The sequence below is a fragment of the Saccoglossus kowalevskii genome, chromosome 16 (assembly GCF_978046115.1).
Source record: "Saccoglossus kowalevskii chromosome 16, keSacKowa6.1, whole genome shotgun sequence".
NCBI lineage: Eukaryota > Metazoa > Hemichordata > Enteropneusta > Harrimaniidae > Saccoglossus > Saccoglossus kowalevskii.
In genome coordinates, this window is record NC_140656.1 from 1,215,439 (window position 1) to 1,233,732 (window position 18,294).

General features: G+C 38.8%; 1 protein-coding gene across 1 annotated transcript in view; it reads left to right on the forward strand.

The window, feature by feature from the left end:
- LOC100378614 (FACT complex subunit SSRP1-like) overlaps positions 1 to 18,294 on the forward strand; it is a 63,930-nt gene that overhangs the window by 16,534 nt on the left and 29,102 nt on the right. The window contains exons 8-13 of the mRNA XM_085491572.1: positions 2,569 to 2,697; positions 3,007 to 3,228; positions 3,753 to 3,828; positions 8,448 to 8,577; positions 8,706 to 8,751; positions 16,086 to 16,200. Of these exons, the coding sequence (XP_085347698.1) occupies positions 2,569 to 2,697; positions 3,007 to 3,228; positions 3,753 to 3,828; positions 8,448 to 8,577; positions 8,706 to 8,751; positions 16,086 to 16,200 (718 nt within the window). The remainder of the gene's footprint in view (positions 1 to 2,568; positions 2,698 to 3,006; positions 3,229 to 3,752; positions 3,829 to 8,447; positions 8,578 to 8,705; positions 8,752 to 16,085; positions 16,201 to 18,294) is intronic.

Genomic DNA, 18,294 nt, shown 5'->3' on the forward strand with positions numbered 1-18,294 from the left:
TGTTTTGACGAGTCATTTTTCATTGGTGTGCAGAACTGTGCAGATGCGCATTTTGTTCTAATAGATTTCGGGCGTTGAGTACACTCACCGTACGTCTTTCACTGCATTCTGTATTATTGTTATCTGTTTGGGCATGCGCAGTGCGTTGAGAATCTTCGTGAAGCTTCCGAATACAGCCGAAACACGTAAGCCGATTAACTGTGACATTGTATAGCGTGTTTGCAAACTAATTACATTGTGTATGTGAGTAAACATATCCAAAGCATCATGAAACAAGCGGAAACAATAGCGTCCTCACTCCTTCTCTTTTCTACCTCCATGCACACACGTACGCCGCCTGGTGCGTCGGCGTCGTCGCCAGTCATCTTGATACAAAGTTCCAAAACAAGTGCGTACATTTCCAACATATGATTGGATGGTTGTGGTGGCGTCAGTCTGGTAAAATTTGACAACCAATTCTCAAAATTGAGTCACGATCAGTGATCTGAGCTCGATCTATACGTACTTTAAAAGTATTCTCACAAACATATTTTCGAATGAAAACGAGCCACATGCCCTGTAAAAAATCGAATAGCACTTGACATGCAGAAATAATTTATTGGGCTTCAGAAAAAAAAAACGTGTCCATTTCGTGTGGCGTAAATATTTGGTCACCAGCCGATGAACAATTTGAAAATCATGATTCACACGGAAGTACTTCGATACTGAAAATCATCGACCCCAGTGTGGTTTACCTTATTTCCCAACTTGCAAAACTGATTTGTATCTCAGCCCTGTTTTTTTTTCTTTTTCTTTTTTTTGAACTGAGGTAAAATCCCATCCATTTGTCAAAATATACCGATGTTTTCCAGTGAATAATTGCGAAGCCTGTCACAGCACAAAAAAAAAAACTTTGTGAATCGACAACTCTACGCTTTGTTGTAGTTTCGCGAGGTAAAACAAAAATACAATAAATAGTACTTGTTTAATTATTTGGTTTTACAGCCCGCAAATTATGGGACATGATCCCCATGAATTGCGATAAATAAATGCTGATTGTGTTGAATGACGGACGTCGGGACCGTTTGGAGAAACAAATTACGGTCGGTAGACATTTCAAACAAATGAAATTATTAACGAAAGACGAGATTTTTCTAGGTATTTACGATCATACGGTCATACCAAATATATACAAAATTGACAAATACACAAAGAGGTGTAATAGTAGGTCATTTTTATTTTAGCCTTAGAAATATTTTCTTTCACTCAGTCCACGTCCATGCGTGGGAATTCTATTTAGCTTCATGGTCTTCTGCTTGGGGGGAAACAACAATAATTATACAAATCGTAAACTCAACACAATCAGGAAAAGAAACCCAGACAACCATGTTGTACTTCTGTTGAATACATTTTGTAGCAGTGCGTCACGTCGGAATATTGTCTCAATAAAATATTCAATCCCAGCCAAATCTAGGTCAAAGGGTCAGATTGCGTGCATATAATTATAGATAGTTAAAACAAAAAGTATTTGAACTTTTGACGGTTGTTCAACATCTATGCACGGTTACTAAACTAGTAACCGTGATCTATGAAAACCAGAAAATTTTTAGTAGTCCGAATTGTTGCACGGTCGAAAATAAAACGGAAATTGACCGGTCAAAAACGGAAGCGGTCAAGAGGTTTGGGGGAAATGAGTAGAGTACTTCTTTGTTTGATAAAGCGATGCTGATGCCACATTGTCGCCATAATGAGGCCACAATGAAGCGAAGCGATAACCGCCTAACTTTTTAATGTCGCGACATTGAAGCGATGCTGAAGCCATAACAATGCCATAATGATGCGATGCTGAAGCGAAGGTGAAGCTGAAGTGAAGCCAAAGCTTCCGCGAGAACTGTACTGTATATAACTGAATATTCAGAAGCTATGATTAAAATCTGGCTTTATATTATTTTTAAGGTAAATTCATATTTTTTTATACTATTACACAATAAATACAAGACACTTGGACTTTTTAAAAATCATTGATATGACTGGCCTAGAACGAAAATAGCTGGTCTTTGGTCAGTCGGTGAGCATAAATTTTGCACACTGGTGGTAATATGGATTTAGATCCCATTGCCTGATGTAAATTCATCTTGTTTGAGGGGGTACAGAATTAACATTTTGACATTCCAGACTTGTGGCCAATAGCATTGTAGAACATCATGTTTGATAGTTAATATTAATAGACATGAAAAACATAATTCTGATCAAGAGGGCACAATACTAAGAACACATTGTGCAAACACAAGGACACAAAAACACTGAAAAACTGACCCCACCTTTCTTTCACTAACACAAAAGAAATATATTTTGTCTTGTGATTTCTCGTGAGATCTTCAATGTATGTCATAACGGCAGCTACATCATCTGATTTATTTTACTACCTTTGTTAGCACTCATAGTTTGACTGGGAATTTATTCTCAATAAGTACATTTACTGTGAGTTCGACGGGACATGAGAATTTCTTAGATTTTCTCAATGTGAGTCTTGTATGTCAGTATTGAGACCATAAACAGCAGAATTCTAACAACTTCACTTGCACACAGGGAGGAATTAGAACAAAAGTATGCCAACAAGTTACAAAGCGAGATGTCAGGACCATTGTTTGAAATTGTCAGTAGAGTCATGAAAGCCTTAGTCAACAAAAAAATTACAGTGCCAGGAAATTTTAAAAGGTAAGTACATACAAAGTGGAGCATGGAATGCCCGCAAGCAGATATCAAATACCTTGGATTAGTCAATGACATGCTACTGATTTTATTGGAATGAATGTTTGTTTCTTTGTTCACATAACATTTGCAGTTTTAAATATGGCAAGTGATTGATCAACATAGAAATATTTTTGACCATATTTTAAATAAAGTTGTGAATTCTATTGACTGACATCAAATTCATTGTTGATCAGAGGACATGGTGTTGGATTTAAACTTGGACAATTTGGTATTTTCTATAACTTTGAATTGTTTTGTTCACTTCATTATCAGCAATACTGGCACTTCAGCGATAACTTGTTCCTACAAAAGTAACAGTGGATTTCTTTACCCGCTGGAAAGAGGATTCATTTATGTTCATAAACCACCTATACATATTCGCTTTGATGAAATGAGCTGTGTGAACTTTGCACGCGGTACAGGCAGTAGCAGATACTTTGATTTTGAAATAGAGACCACCAGTGGTACACCCTATGTCTTTAGCAGTATTGAGAAGTAAGTTATTCATTTTTATCATGGAGAGAATATATATTTAATTGACATTAAATATGCATAGATTAATGGGCCAGTGAACATGAATTATCCTATTTGATGTGATATGATGGGCCAGTGAATATGAATTATCCTATTTGATGTGATATGATGGGCCAGTGAACATGAATTATCCTATTTGATGTGATATGATGGGCCAGTGAATATGAATTATCCTATTTGATGTGATATGATGGGCCAGTGAATATGAATTATCCTATTTGATGTGATATGATGGGCCAGTGAATATGAATTATCCTATTTGATGTGATATGATGGGCCAGTGAATATGAATTATCCTATTTGATGTGATATGATGGGCCAGTGAATATGAATTATCCTATTTGATGTGATATGATGGGCCAGTGAATATGAATTATCCTATTTGATGTGATATGATGGGCCAGTGAATATGATTATTGTATTTGATGTGATATGCATGGATATTGATGGTAGTAGCAGTAACTTATGTTCCTATTTGTTGATAGGGATGAGTATGGTAAGCTTTATGACTATGTAAGTAATAAGAGACTCAAGATTAAAAACATGGGTTTGAAATCTGCGGTGAGTATTTGGTCTTCACACAATTTGTCATTTCTTTGAAAGGCATGTTTGTATAATCTGTCATTGCAAACCATCAATAAATATATTTTTGGAAAATGTGGAGTTGAGCTTCCTCGAAAAAAGAAATTGAGTAAGATTTTTTTCCTCTACTACTTTTTTAAATTAAGATAGCTAGAACCTTCTTGTGTTTGGTACATTTCCTCATTTCCCAAAACAGAGACTTATAACATGGACACAAGTCAGACTCAGATGACATGACAGTTTGTAACATGGACACAAGTCAGACTCACATGACATGACAGTTTGTAACATGGACACAAGTCAGACTCACATGACATGACAGTTTGTAACATGGACACAAGTCAGACTCAGATGACATGACAGTTTGTAACATGGACACAAATCAGACTCAGATGACATGACAGTTTGTAACATGGACACAAGTCAGACTCAGATGACATGACAGTTTGTAACATGGACACAAATCAGACTCAGATGACATGACAGTTTGTAACATGGACACAAGTCAGACTCAGATGACATGACAGTTTGTAACATGGACACAAGTCAGACTCACATGACATGACAGTTTGTAACATGGACACAAGTCAGACTCAGATGACATGACAGTTTGTAACATGGACACAAGTCAGACTCAGATGACATGACAGTTTGTAACATGGACACAAATCAGACTCAGATGACATGACAGTTTGTAACATGGACACAAATCAGACTCACATGACATGACAGTTTGTAACATGGACACAAATCAGACTCAGATGACATGACAGTTTGTAACATGGAGACAAGTCAGACTCAGATGACATGACAGTTTGTAACATGGACACAAGTCAGACTCACATGACATGACAGTTTGTAACATGGACACAAGTCAGACTCAGATGACATGACAGTTTGTAACATGGACACAAGTCAGACTCAGATGACATGACAGTTTGTAACATGGACACAAGTCAGACTCACATGACATGACAGTTTGTAACATGGACACAAGTCAGACTCAGATGACATGACAGTTTGTAACATGGACACAAGTCAGACTCACATGACATGTCAGTTTGTAACATGGACACAAGTCAGACTCACATGACATGACAGTTTGTAACATGGACACAAGTCAGACTCAGATGACATGACAGTTTGTAACATGGACACAAGTCAGACTCAGATGACATGACAGTTTGTAACATGGACACAAGTCAGACTCACATGACATGACAGTTTGTAACATGGACACAAGTCAGACTCAGATGACATGACAGTTTGTAACATGGACACAAGTCAGACTCAGATGACATGACAGTTTGTAACATGGACACAAGTCAGACTCAGATGACATGACAGTTTGTAACATGGACACAAGTCAGACTCAGATGACATGACAGTTTGTAACATGGACACAAGTCAGACTCAGATGACATGACAGTTTGTAACATGGACACAAATCAGACTCAGATGACATGACAGTTTGTAACATGGACACAAGTCAGACTCAGATGACATGACAGTTTGTAACATGGACACAAATCAGACTCAGATGACATGACAGTTTGTAACATGGACACAAGTCAGACTCACATGACATGACAGTTTGTAACATGGACACAAGTCAGACTCAGATGACATGACAGTTTGTAACATGGACACAAGTCAGACTCACATGACATGACAGTTTGTAACATGGACACAAGTCAGACTCACATGACATGACAGTTTGTAACATGGACACAAGTCAGACTCAGATGACATGACAGTTTGTAACATGGACACAAGTCAGACTCAGATGACATGACAGTTTGTAACATGGACACAAGTCAGACTCAGATGACATGACAGTTTGTAACATGGACACAAGTCAGACTCAGATGACATGACAGTTTGTAACATGGACACAAATCAGACTCAGATGACATGACAGTTTGTAACATGGACACAAATCAGACTCAGATGACATGACAGTTTGTAACATGGACACAAGTCAGACTCACATGACATGACAGTTTGTAACATGGACACAAGTCAGACTCACATGACATGACAGTTTGTAACATGGACACAAGTCAGACTCAGATGACATGACAGTTTGTAACATGGACACAAGTCAGACTCAGATGACATGACAGTTTGTAACATGGACACAAGTCAGACTCAGATGACATGACAGTTTGTAACATGGACACAAGTCAGACTCAGATGACATGACAGTTTGTAACATGGACACAAGTCAGACTCAGATGACATGACAGTTTGTAACATGGACACAAATCAGACTCAGATGACATGACAGTTTGTAACATGGACACAAGTCAGACTCAGATGACATGACAGTTTGTAACATGGACACAAATCAGACTCAGATGACATGACAGTTTGTAACATGGACACAAGTCAGACTCACATGACATGACAGTTTGTAACATGGACACAAGTCAGACTCAGATGACATGACAGTTTGTAACATGGACACAAGTCAGACTCACATGACATGACAGTTTGTAACATGGACACAAGTCAGACTCAGATGACATGACAGTTTGTAACATGGACACAAGTCAGACTCAGATGACATGACAGTTTGTAACATGGACACAAGTCAGACTCAGATGACATGACAGTTTGTAACATGGACACAAGTCAGACTCAGATGACATGACAGTTTGTAACATGGACACAAGTCAGACTCAGATGACATGACAGTTTGTAACATGGACACAAATCAGACTCAGATGACATGACAGTTTGTAACATGGACACAAATCAGACTCACATGACATGACAGTTTGTAACATGGACACAAATCAGACTCACATGACATGACAGTTTGTAACATGGACACAAGTCAGACTCACATGACATGACAGTTTGTAACATGGACACAAGTCAGACTCACATGACATGACAGTTTGTAACATGGACACAAGTCAGACTCACATGACATGACAGTTTGTAACATGGACACAAGTCAGACTCACATGACATGACAGTTTGTAACATGGACACAAGTCAGACTCAGATGACATGACAGTTTGTAACATGGACACAAGTCAGACTCAGATGACATGACAGTTTGTAACATGGACACAAGTCAGACTCAGATGACATGACAGTTTGTAACATGGACACAAATCAGACTCACATGACATGACAGTTTGTAACATGGACACAAGTCAGACTCAGATGACATGACAGTTTGTAACATGGACACAAATCAGACTCAGATGACATGACAGTTTGTAACATGGACACAAGTCAGACTCACATGACATGACAGTTTGTAACATGGACACAAGTCAGACTCAGATGACATGACAGTTTGTAACATGGACACAAATCAGACTCAGATGACATGACAGTTTGTAACATGGACACAAGTCAGACTCACATGACATGACAGTTTGTAACATGGACACAAATCAGACTCAGATGACATGACAGTTTGTAACATGGACACAAGTCAGACTCAGATGACATGACAGTTTGTAACATGGACACAAATCAGACTCAGATGACATGACAGTTTGTAACATGGACACAAATCAGACTCACATGACATGACAGTTTGTAACATGGACACAAATCAGACTCAGATGACATGACAGTTTGTAACATGGACACAAGTCAGACTCACATGACATGACAGTTTGTAACATGGACACAAATCAGACTCAGATGACATGACAGTTTGTAACATGGACACAAGTCAGACTCAGATGACATGACCAGTTTGTAACATGGACACAAATCAGACTCAGATGACATGACAGTTTGTAACATGGACACAAATCAGACTCACATGACATGACAGTTTGTAACATGGACACAAGTCAGACTCGCATGACATGACAGTTTGTAACATGGACACAAATCAGACTCAGATGACATGACAGTTTGTAACATGGACACAAATCAGACTCACATGACATGACAGTTTGTAACATGGACACAAGTCAGACTCAGATGACATGACAGTTTGTAACATGGACACAAGTCAGACTCACATGACATGACAGTTTGTAACATGGACACAAATCAGACTCAGATGACATGACAGTTTGTAACATGGACACAAGTCAGACTCAGATGACATGACAGTTTGTAACATGGACACAAGTCAGACTCACATGACATGACAGTTTGTAACATGGACACAAGTCAGACTCAGATGACATGACAGTTTGTAACATGGACACAAGTCAGACTCAGATGACATGACAGTTTGTAACATGGACACAAGTCAGACTCAGATGACATGACAGTTTGTAACATGGACACAAGTCAGACTCACATGACATGACAGTTTGTAACATGGACACAAGTCAGACTCAGATGACATGACAGTTTGTAACATGGACACAAGTCAGACTCACATGACATGACAGTTTGTAACATGGACACAAGTCAGACTCAGATGACATGACAGTTTGTAACATGGACACAAGTCAGACTCACATGACATGACAGTTTGTAACATGGACACAAGTCAGACTCACATGACATGACAGTTTGTAACATGGACACAAATCAGACTCAGATGATACAAGTAGAACATCCTAACAATGGATCATTCTGATTGGCTAGTAACATGTTTATTTCAGAAAAATGCTGGTAATTATGATGAACTGAATAACAGTGAAGAAGAGGACACTCATGATGCCTATTTGGAGCATGTCAAGGCTGAGGGTAGAGAGAGAGATGAATATGAGAGTGACGATGATGATGAATCAGGTAAGTTTTATTATCATGTCAAGGATGCAGAAAAGAAGAGACAAAGAGTGAGAGATTGAAAAAGAGAGATAAGGGAGAGAAATGAAATTGATTTAAGATTTAACTTGTTTCTGTCTTCCCACTGACAGATGAATCATTCAATCCGGATCAAGAAATGAGTGATGTGGATCTAGAGTAAGTAGCATTTCATTACTTGTTACCAATGGTATGTGCTAAATATTATAATCATAATCCTGCTACAGGATCATATATGCTACCCTGTCACTATAATGCCTGCTACAGGATCATATATGCTAACCCTGTCACTATAATGACTGCTACATGAGCATATATGCTACCCTGTCACTATAATGCCTAATTCAGGATCATATATGCTACCCTGTCACTATAATGCCTAATACAGGATCATATTTACTACCCTGTCACTATAATGCCTGCTACAGGATCATGTATGCTACCCTGTCACTATAATGCCTGCTACACGATCATATTTACTACCCTGTCACTATAATGCCTGCTACAGGATCATGTATGCTACCCTGTCACTATAATGCCTGCTACAGGATCATATATGCTACCCTGTCACTGCAATGCCTGCTACAGGATCATATATGCTCCCCTGTCACTATAATGCCTAATACAGGATCATATATGCTACCCTGTCACTATAATGCCTAATACAGGATCCTATTTACTACCCTGTCAATATAATGCCTGCTACAGGATCATGTATGCTACCCTGTCACTATAATGCCTGCTACAGGATCATATATGCTACCCTGTCACTGCAATGCCTGCTACAGGATCATATATGCTCCTCTGTCACTATAATGCCTAATACAGGATCATATATGCTACCCTGTCACTATAATGCCTGCTACAGGATCATATTTACTACCCTGTCACTATAATGCCTGCTACAGGATCATATATGCTAACCCTGTCACTATAATGCCTGCTACATGAGCATATATGCTACCCTGTCACTATAATGCCTAATACAGGATCATATTTACTACCCTGTCAATATAATGCCTGCTACAGGATCATGTATGCTACCCTGTCACTATAATGCCTGCTACAGGATCATATATGCTACCCTGTCACTGTAATGCCTGCTACAGGAACATATATGCTACCCTGTCACTATAATGCCTAATACAGGATCATATATGCTACCCTGTCACTATAATGCCTAATACAGGATCATATATGCTACCCTGTCACTATAATGACTGCTACAGGATCATATATGCTAACCCTGTCACTATGCCTGCTACAGGATCATGTATGCTACCCTGTCACTATAAAGCATGCAACAAGATCATATATACTACCCTGTCACTATAAAGCATGCTACAAGATCATATATGCTACCCTGTCACTGCAATGCCTGCTACAGGATCATATATGCTACCCTGTCACTCTAATGCCTAATACAGGATCGTATATGCTAACCCTGTCACTATGCCTGCTACAGGATCATGTATGCTACCCTGTCACTATAAAGCATGCAACAAGATCATATATGCTACCCTGTCACTGCAATGCCTGCTACAGGATCATATATGCTACCCTGTCACTATAATGCCTAATACAGGATCATATTTACTACCCTGTCAATATAATGCCTGCTACAGGATCATGTATGCTACCCTGTCACTATAATGCCTGCTACAGGATCATATATGCTACCCTGTCACTGCAATGCCTGCTACAGGATCATATATGCTCCTCTGTCACTATAATGCCTAATACAGGATCATATATGCTACCCTGTCACTATAATGCCTGCTACAGGATCATATTTACTACCCTGTCACTATAATGCCTGCTACAGGATCATGTATACTACCCTGTCACTATAATGCCTACTACAGGATCATATATGCTACCCTGTCACTATAATGACTGCTATAGGATCATATATGCTACCCTGGCACTATAATGCCTGCTACAGGATCATGTATACTACCCTGTCACTATAATGCCTACTACAGGATCATGTATGCTACCCTGTCACTATAATGCCTGCTACATGAGCATATATGCTACCCTGTCACTACAATGCCTAATACAGGATCATATATGCAACCCTGTCAATATAATGCCTGCTACAGGATCATATATGCTACCCTGTCACTATAATGACTGCTACAGGATCATATATGCTAACCCTGTCACTATAATGCCTGCTACATGAGCATATATGCTACCCTGTCACTCTAATGCCTAATACAGGATCATATATGCTAACCCTGTCACTATGCCTGCTACAGGATCATGTATGCTACCCTGTCACTATAAAGCATGCAACAAGATCATATATGCTACCCTGTCACTGCAATGCCTGCTACAGGATCATATATGCTACCCTGTCACTATAATGCCTAATACAGGATCATATTTACTACCCTGTCAATATAATGCCTGCTACAGGATCATGTATGCTACCCTGTCACTATATTGCCTGCTACAGGATCATATATGCTACCCTGTCACTATAAAGCATGCAACAGGATCAAATATACTACCCTGTCACTATAAAGCATGCAACAGGATCATATATACTACCCTGTCATTATAAAGCCTGCTACAGGATCATATATGCTACCCTGTCACTATAATGCCTGCTACAGGATCAAATATACTACCCTGTCACTATAATGCCTGCTACAGGATCATATTTACTACCCTGTCACTATAATGCCTGCTACACGATCATATTTACTACCCTGTCACTATAATGCCTGCTACACGACCATATTTACTACCCTGTCACTATAATGCCTGCTACAGGATCATATATACTACCCTGTCACTATAATGCCTGCTACAGGATCATCTATGCTACCCTGTCACTATAATGTCTGCTACAGGATCATATTTACTACCCTGTCACTATGACTGCTACAGGATCATATATACTACCCTGTCACTATTATGCCTGCTACAGGATCATATTTACTACCCTGTCACTATAATGCCTGCTACAGGATCATATTTACTACCCTGTCACTATAATGCCTGCTACAGGATCATATTTACTACCCTGTCACTATAATGCCTGCTACAGGATCATATTTACTACCCTGTCACTATAATGCCTGCTACACAATCATATTTACTACCCTGTCACTATAATGCCTGCTACACGATCATATTTACTACCCTGTCACTATAATGCCTGCTACAGGATCATGTATACTACCCTGTCACTATAATGCCTGCTACAGGATCATATTTACTACCCTGTCACTATAATGCCTGCTACACAATCATATTTACTACCCTGTCACTATAATGCCTGCTACAGGATCATATTTACTACCCTGTCACTATAATGCCTACTACAGGATCATGTATGCTACCCTGTCACTATAATGCCTGCTACATGAGCATATATGCTACCCTGTCACTACAATGCCTAATACAGGATCATATATGCAACCCTGTCAATATTATGCCTGCTACAGGATCATATTTACTACCCTGTCACTATAATGCCTGCTACAGGATCATATTTACTACCCTGTCACTATAATGCCTGCTACAGGATCATATTTACTACCCTGTCACTATAATGCCTGCTACAGGATCATATTTACTACCCTGTCACTATAATTCCTGCTACAGGATCATATTTACTACCCTGTCACTATAATGCCTGCTACACAATCATATTTACTACCCTGTCACTATAATGCCTGCTACACGATCATATTTACTACCCTGTCACTATAATGCCTGCTACAGGATCATGTATACTACCCTGTCACTATAATGCCTGCTACAGGATCATATTTACTACCCTGTCACTATAATGCCTGCTACACAATCATATTTACTACCCTGTCACTATAATGCCTGCTACAGGATCATATTTACTACCCTGTCACTATAATGCCTGCTACACGATCATATTTACTACCCTGTCACTATAATGCCTGCTACAGGATCATGTATACTACCCTCTCAATATAATGCCTGCTACAGGATCATATTTACTACCCTGTCACTATAATGCCTGCTACAGGATCATTTATACTACCCTGTCACTATAATGACTGCTACACGATCATATTTACTACCCTGTCACTATAATGCCTGCTACACGATCATATTTACTACCCTGTCATTATAATGCCTGCTACAGGATCATATTTACTACCCTGTCAATATAATGCCTGCTACACAATCATATTTACTACCCTGTCACTATAATGCCTGCTACACGATCATATTTACTACCCTGTCACTATAATGCCTGCTACACGATCATATTTACTACCCTGTCACTATAATGCCTGCTACTGGATCATGTATACTACCCTGTCACTATAATGCCTGCTACAGGATCATATTTACTACCCTGTCACTATAATGCCTGCTACACAATCATATTTACTACCCTGTCACTATAATGCCTGCTACACAATCATATTTACTACCCTGTCACTATAATGCCTGCTACACAATCATATTTACTACCCTGTCACTATAATGCCTGCTACACAATCATATTTACTACCCTGTCACTATAATGCCTGCTACAGGATCATGTATACTACCCTGTCACTATTATGCCTGCTACAGGATCATATTTACTACCCTGTCACTATAATGCCTGCTACAGGATCATATTTACTACCCTGTCACTATAATGCGTGCTACAGGATCATATTTACTACCCTGTCAATATAATGCCTGCTACAGGATCATGTATGCTACCCTGTCACTATATTGCCTGCTACAGGATCATATATGCTACCCTGTCACTATAAAGCATGCAACAGGATCAAATATACTACCCTGTCACTATAAAGCATGCAACAGGATCATATATACTACCCTGTCATTATAATGCCTGCTACAGGATCATATATGCTACCCTGTCACTATAATGCCTGCTACAGGATCAAATATACTACCCTGTCACTATAATGCCTGCTACAGGATCATATTTACTACCCTGTCACTATAATGCCTGCTACACGATCATATTTACTACCCTGTCACTATAATGCCTGCTACACGACCATATTTACTACCCTGTCACTATAATGCCTGCTACAGGATCATATATACTACCCTGTCACTATAATGCCTGCTACAGGATCATATATGCTACCCTGTCACTATAATGTCTGCTACAGGATCATATTTACTACCCTGTCACTATGACTGCTACAGGATCATATATACTACCCTGTCACTATTATGCCTGCTACAGGATCATATTTACTACCCTGTCACTATAATGCCTGCTACAGGATCATATTTACTACCCTGTCACTATAATGCCTGCTACAGGATCATATTTACTACCCTGTCACTATAATGCCTGCTACAGGATCATATTTACTACCCTGTCACTATAATGCCTGCTACACAATCATATTTACTACCCTGTCACTATAATGCCTGCTACACGATCATATTTACTACCCTGTCACTATAATGCCTGCTACAGGATCATGTATACTACCCTGTCACTATAATGCCTGCTACAGGATCATATTTACTACCCTGTCACTATAATGCCTGCTACACAATCATATTTACTACCCTGTCACTATAATGCCTGCTACAGGATCATATTTACTACCCTGTCACTATAATGCCTGCTACACGATCATATTTACTACCCTGTCACTATAATGCCTGCTACAGGATCATGTATACTACCCTCTCACTATAATGCCTGCTACAGGATCATATTTACTACCCTGTCACTATAATGCCTGCTACAGGATCATATTTACTACCCTGTCACTATAATGCCTGCTACAGGATCATTTATACTACCCTGTCACTATAATGACTGCTACACGATCATATTTACTACCCTGTCACTATAATGCCTGCTACAGGATCATATTTACTACCCTGTCAATATAATGCCTGCTACAGGATCATATATGCTACCCTGTCACTATAATGTCTGCTACAGGATCATATATGCTACCCTGTCACTATAATGTCTGCTACAGGATCATATATACTACCCTGTCACTATTATGCCTGCTACAGGATCATATTTACTACCCTGTCACTATAATGCCTGCTACAGGATCATATTTACTACCCTGTCACTATAATGCCTGCTACAGGATCATATTTACTACCCTGTCACTATAATGCCTGCTACAGGATCATATTTACTACCCTGTCACTATAATGCCTGCTACACAATTATATTTACTACCCTGTCACTATAATGCCTGCTACACGATCATATTTACTACCCTGTCACTATAATGCCTGCTACACGATCATATTTACTACCCTGTCACTTTAATGCCTGCTACTGGATCATGTATACTACCCTGTCACTATAATGCCTGCTACAGGATCATATTTACTACCCTGTCACTATAATGCCTGCTACACAATCATATTTACTACCCTGTCACTATAATGCCTGCTACAGGATCATATTTACTACCCTGTCACTATAATGCCTGCTACACAATCATATTTACTACCCTGTCACTATAATGCCTGCTACACGATCATATTTACTACCCTGTCACTATAATGCCTGCTACAGGATCATGTATACTACCCTGTCACTATTATGCCTGCTACAGGATCATATTTACTACCCTGTCACTATAATGCCTGCTACAGGATCATATTTACTACCCTGTCACTATAATGCCTGCTACAGGATCATTTATGCTACCCTGTCACTATAATGTCTGCTACAGGATCATATATACTACCCTGTCACTATTATGCCTGCTACAGGATCATATTTACTACCCTGTCACTACAATGCCTGCTACAGGATCATATTTACTACCCTGTCACTATAATGCCTGCTACAGGATCATATTTACTACCCTGTCACTATAATGCCTGCTACAGGATCATATTTACTACCCTGTCACTATAATGCCTGCTACACAATCATATTTACTACCCTGTCACTATAATGCCTGCTACACGATCATATTTACTACCCTGTCACTATAATGCCTGCTACACGATCATATTTACTACCCTGTCACTATAATGCCTGCTACAGGATCATGTATACTACCCTGTCACTATAATGCCTGCTACAGGATCATATTTACTACCCTGTCACTATAATGCCTGCTACACAATCATATTTACTACCCTGTCACTATAATGCCTGCTACAGGATCATATTTACTACCCTGTCACTATAATGCCTGCTACACGATCATATTTACTACCCTGTCACTATAATGCCTGCTACATGAGCATATTTACTACCCTGTCACTATAATGCCTGCTACACGATCATATTTACTACCCTGTCACTATAATGCCTGCTACACGAGCATATTTACTACCCTGTCACTATGCCTGCTGCATGTTTCAGTTCATAAATGATGGCTGAATCAAAGAATCTCTGAAAAAATCAGTGTTTCGCAAAACATTCAATGAAAATAACCAAAATTGTTATCAAATGTGACCTGAAAATATTTTTTTGTGATAATATGAAATATTTATGCTGAGTGATTTCTGATTAGATATGACAGTAATGCTGCATCCAGTAGTGATGATGAAGATGGTGATGATGAGGAGGGTTCCAACAAAAGAAAAAACAAAGAGGAGAGTAAACCTAGAAAGAAATCCAAAACTGTGGTGAGTGTAACATGCATAACTGTAATAACAACCTTTATACTTTTTTACCTTTTTTCTGTCAGCTGATAATGTGTGACTTCTGTCACTATGGTAGAGCATTTTGATTCCAATTAAGTTATTTCCGCTGTCAATTTGGTCAAAAATTCTTATTATTCTGAGCATTTTATCTCTTGCTTAGGTCTCTCTTCAGGGTTCATTGATCAACAATCTTTCACTTGTTGTTCAACAGTGAATTTCTCCAACTCCTTATTAGTTGCCATCTGAAGTTCCAAACAAGGACTTGTGTTTTGGGTATTTCCATATGACAGTCTGTTTGTTTGTCCATCCCTCTGTCTGCTTGTTTATCATTTTTCTGGCATGCCTGGAATTTTTGTTCAAAATTTCTATGCCATCCAGGTCTTTTTCTAGAAAAAGACTGCAAGTGGGAGCACTGCAATTCAGCTGCGTCACCAAGTGGGGGAGATAGGGTTCTCCCTACCAGGGTGTGGAGTTTTTGATAATTCTAAGTTAAAATGGAGTATGGAGGGGGCTGCAAAGGTCACTGGTAGCATAGTGCTTGTGTTCGACCGGGCCTGGTTGACGCCAGGATAGCACATTACAAATTGCTATTTGACAGAGAGATGGCCACACAGCCCTGTCATGTAGTCCCAAACATGAATATGACTTCTGTGGCAAAATGCACTATGTGTCGTCACTCGCACTTGCAATTTGCACATAAAAAAAAAAAAAAAAGTCAGAAGAGACAACAGTGACACTCAATGTCCAGAACTGTCGCCTGGCACAAAAAATAAAAAAAAAAAAAATTCTGTAATCACAGGCTAGACGTACAACATCAGGGTTCTCCCCAGAAAAAATGCATAGCGCCGGGGCTAATTTGCATAATAATTTGCATATCATTTACATATCTTTCCTTCATTGATTAACAGAACTTATTTACAATTATGAATATTAGTGAGCTCAGTCACAGGGCAAATATTTTTTTTAATGGAATCAACACATTATGTTTCACAATTTAGAAGAGTTTGAAACATTCTCGAAATACAAATGCTGCAGACTAAAAACAAACACAAATAAATTATTGTTGCAATTTAATTGTTTTGTAAAACGTTGAAGGAAACGCATTCAAAACGTTAAGCCAGATTTATGTTCACGAATCTCATAATTTTATTCACTCCAAAAACATTCTCCTTCAAAAAATCGATCACGTAATTAATTGACGTATTGTTGTAATTTATTATTCGTACCATCAACTTCTAAAACATTTACAATTACAGTAATGAGCGAACAAATAAAGCTTCAAAACGATCATCAAAGTTACGACGTGACATAACTTACTTGGCCATGTTATACACCAGTTATAGCAATAATTCCTCAACAAATTTAACTTTTTTTTTTTTGATATGAAATGTAAGTAAAATCCGACTTATTTTTATCGGGAGCGATTATTTTTGATCACTTGATCGCTTTGGTAAAAAAAACCAGACCCGCCATGATGTTTGTGAAACATTAGCATGTGTCCTTTGACCCGATGGGTCAAGAATGCCATTAACCAATCAAAATGCCGCATGGTAATGCCGGTAGAACCCGAAGTTTTCCGAATGGTAGTGATCATAAAGATTACATTGCGGAAGTAAAGCGATGTCGTAGCACGATGTGTTGGCATCGATTTCAATTGACAACTGCATGATAGCTTTCGAAATAGGTGATTTGCAATTTTTAAAAGGTAAATTAGGTCTTGAAAGAAGAGTTTTTACATGATTCGCAATGATAACAGTTCAAATGTATTTTACCAAATAACGCAATAAACACGTTGTTTTTTTCTTGAGTAGCGTGAACTGATCGTGAACTCCGATTTGACCATGTTATATCGAGGTGGAATTGATTTTGAAATAATTTTAGCTTTCAATCTAAAGACTGTGTCTATCGCAGAAAGTATTTACATACAAACAAAGAGGTGCTAATTCCACAAATTTGACTAGCCGCTACGTATCGTGCGACTAGGTCTATTGTTTATAAATTATAATCCACGACTGACAGGATGCGTGTCGGTCGGTACTTAATTATACTAACAATCAGACAATAGTCCTCGTCGGA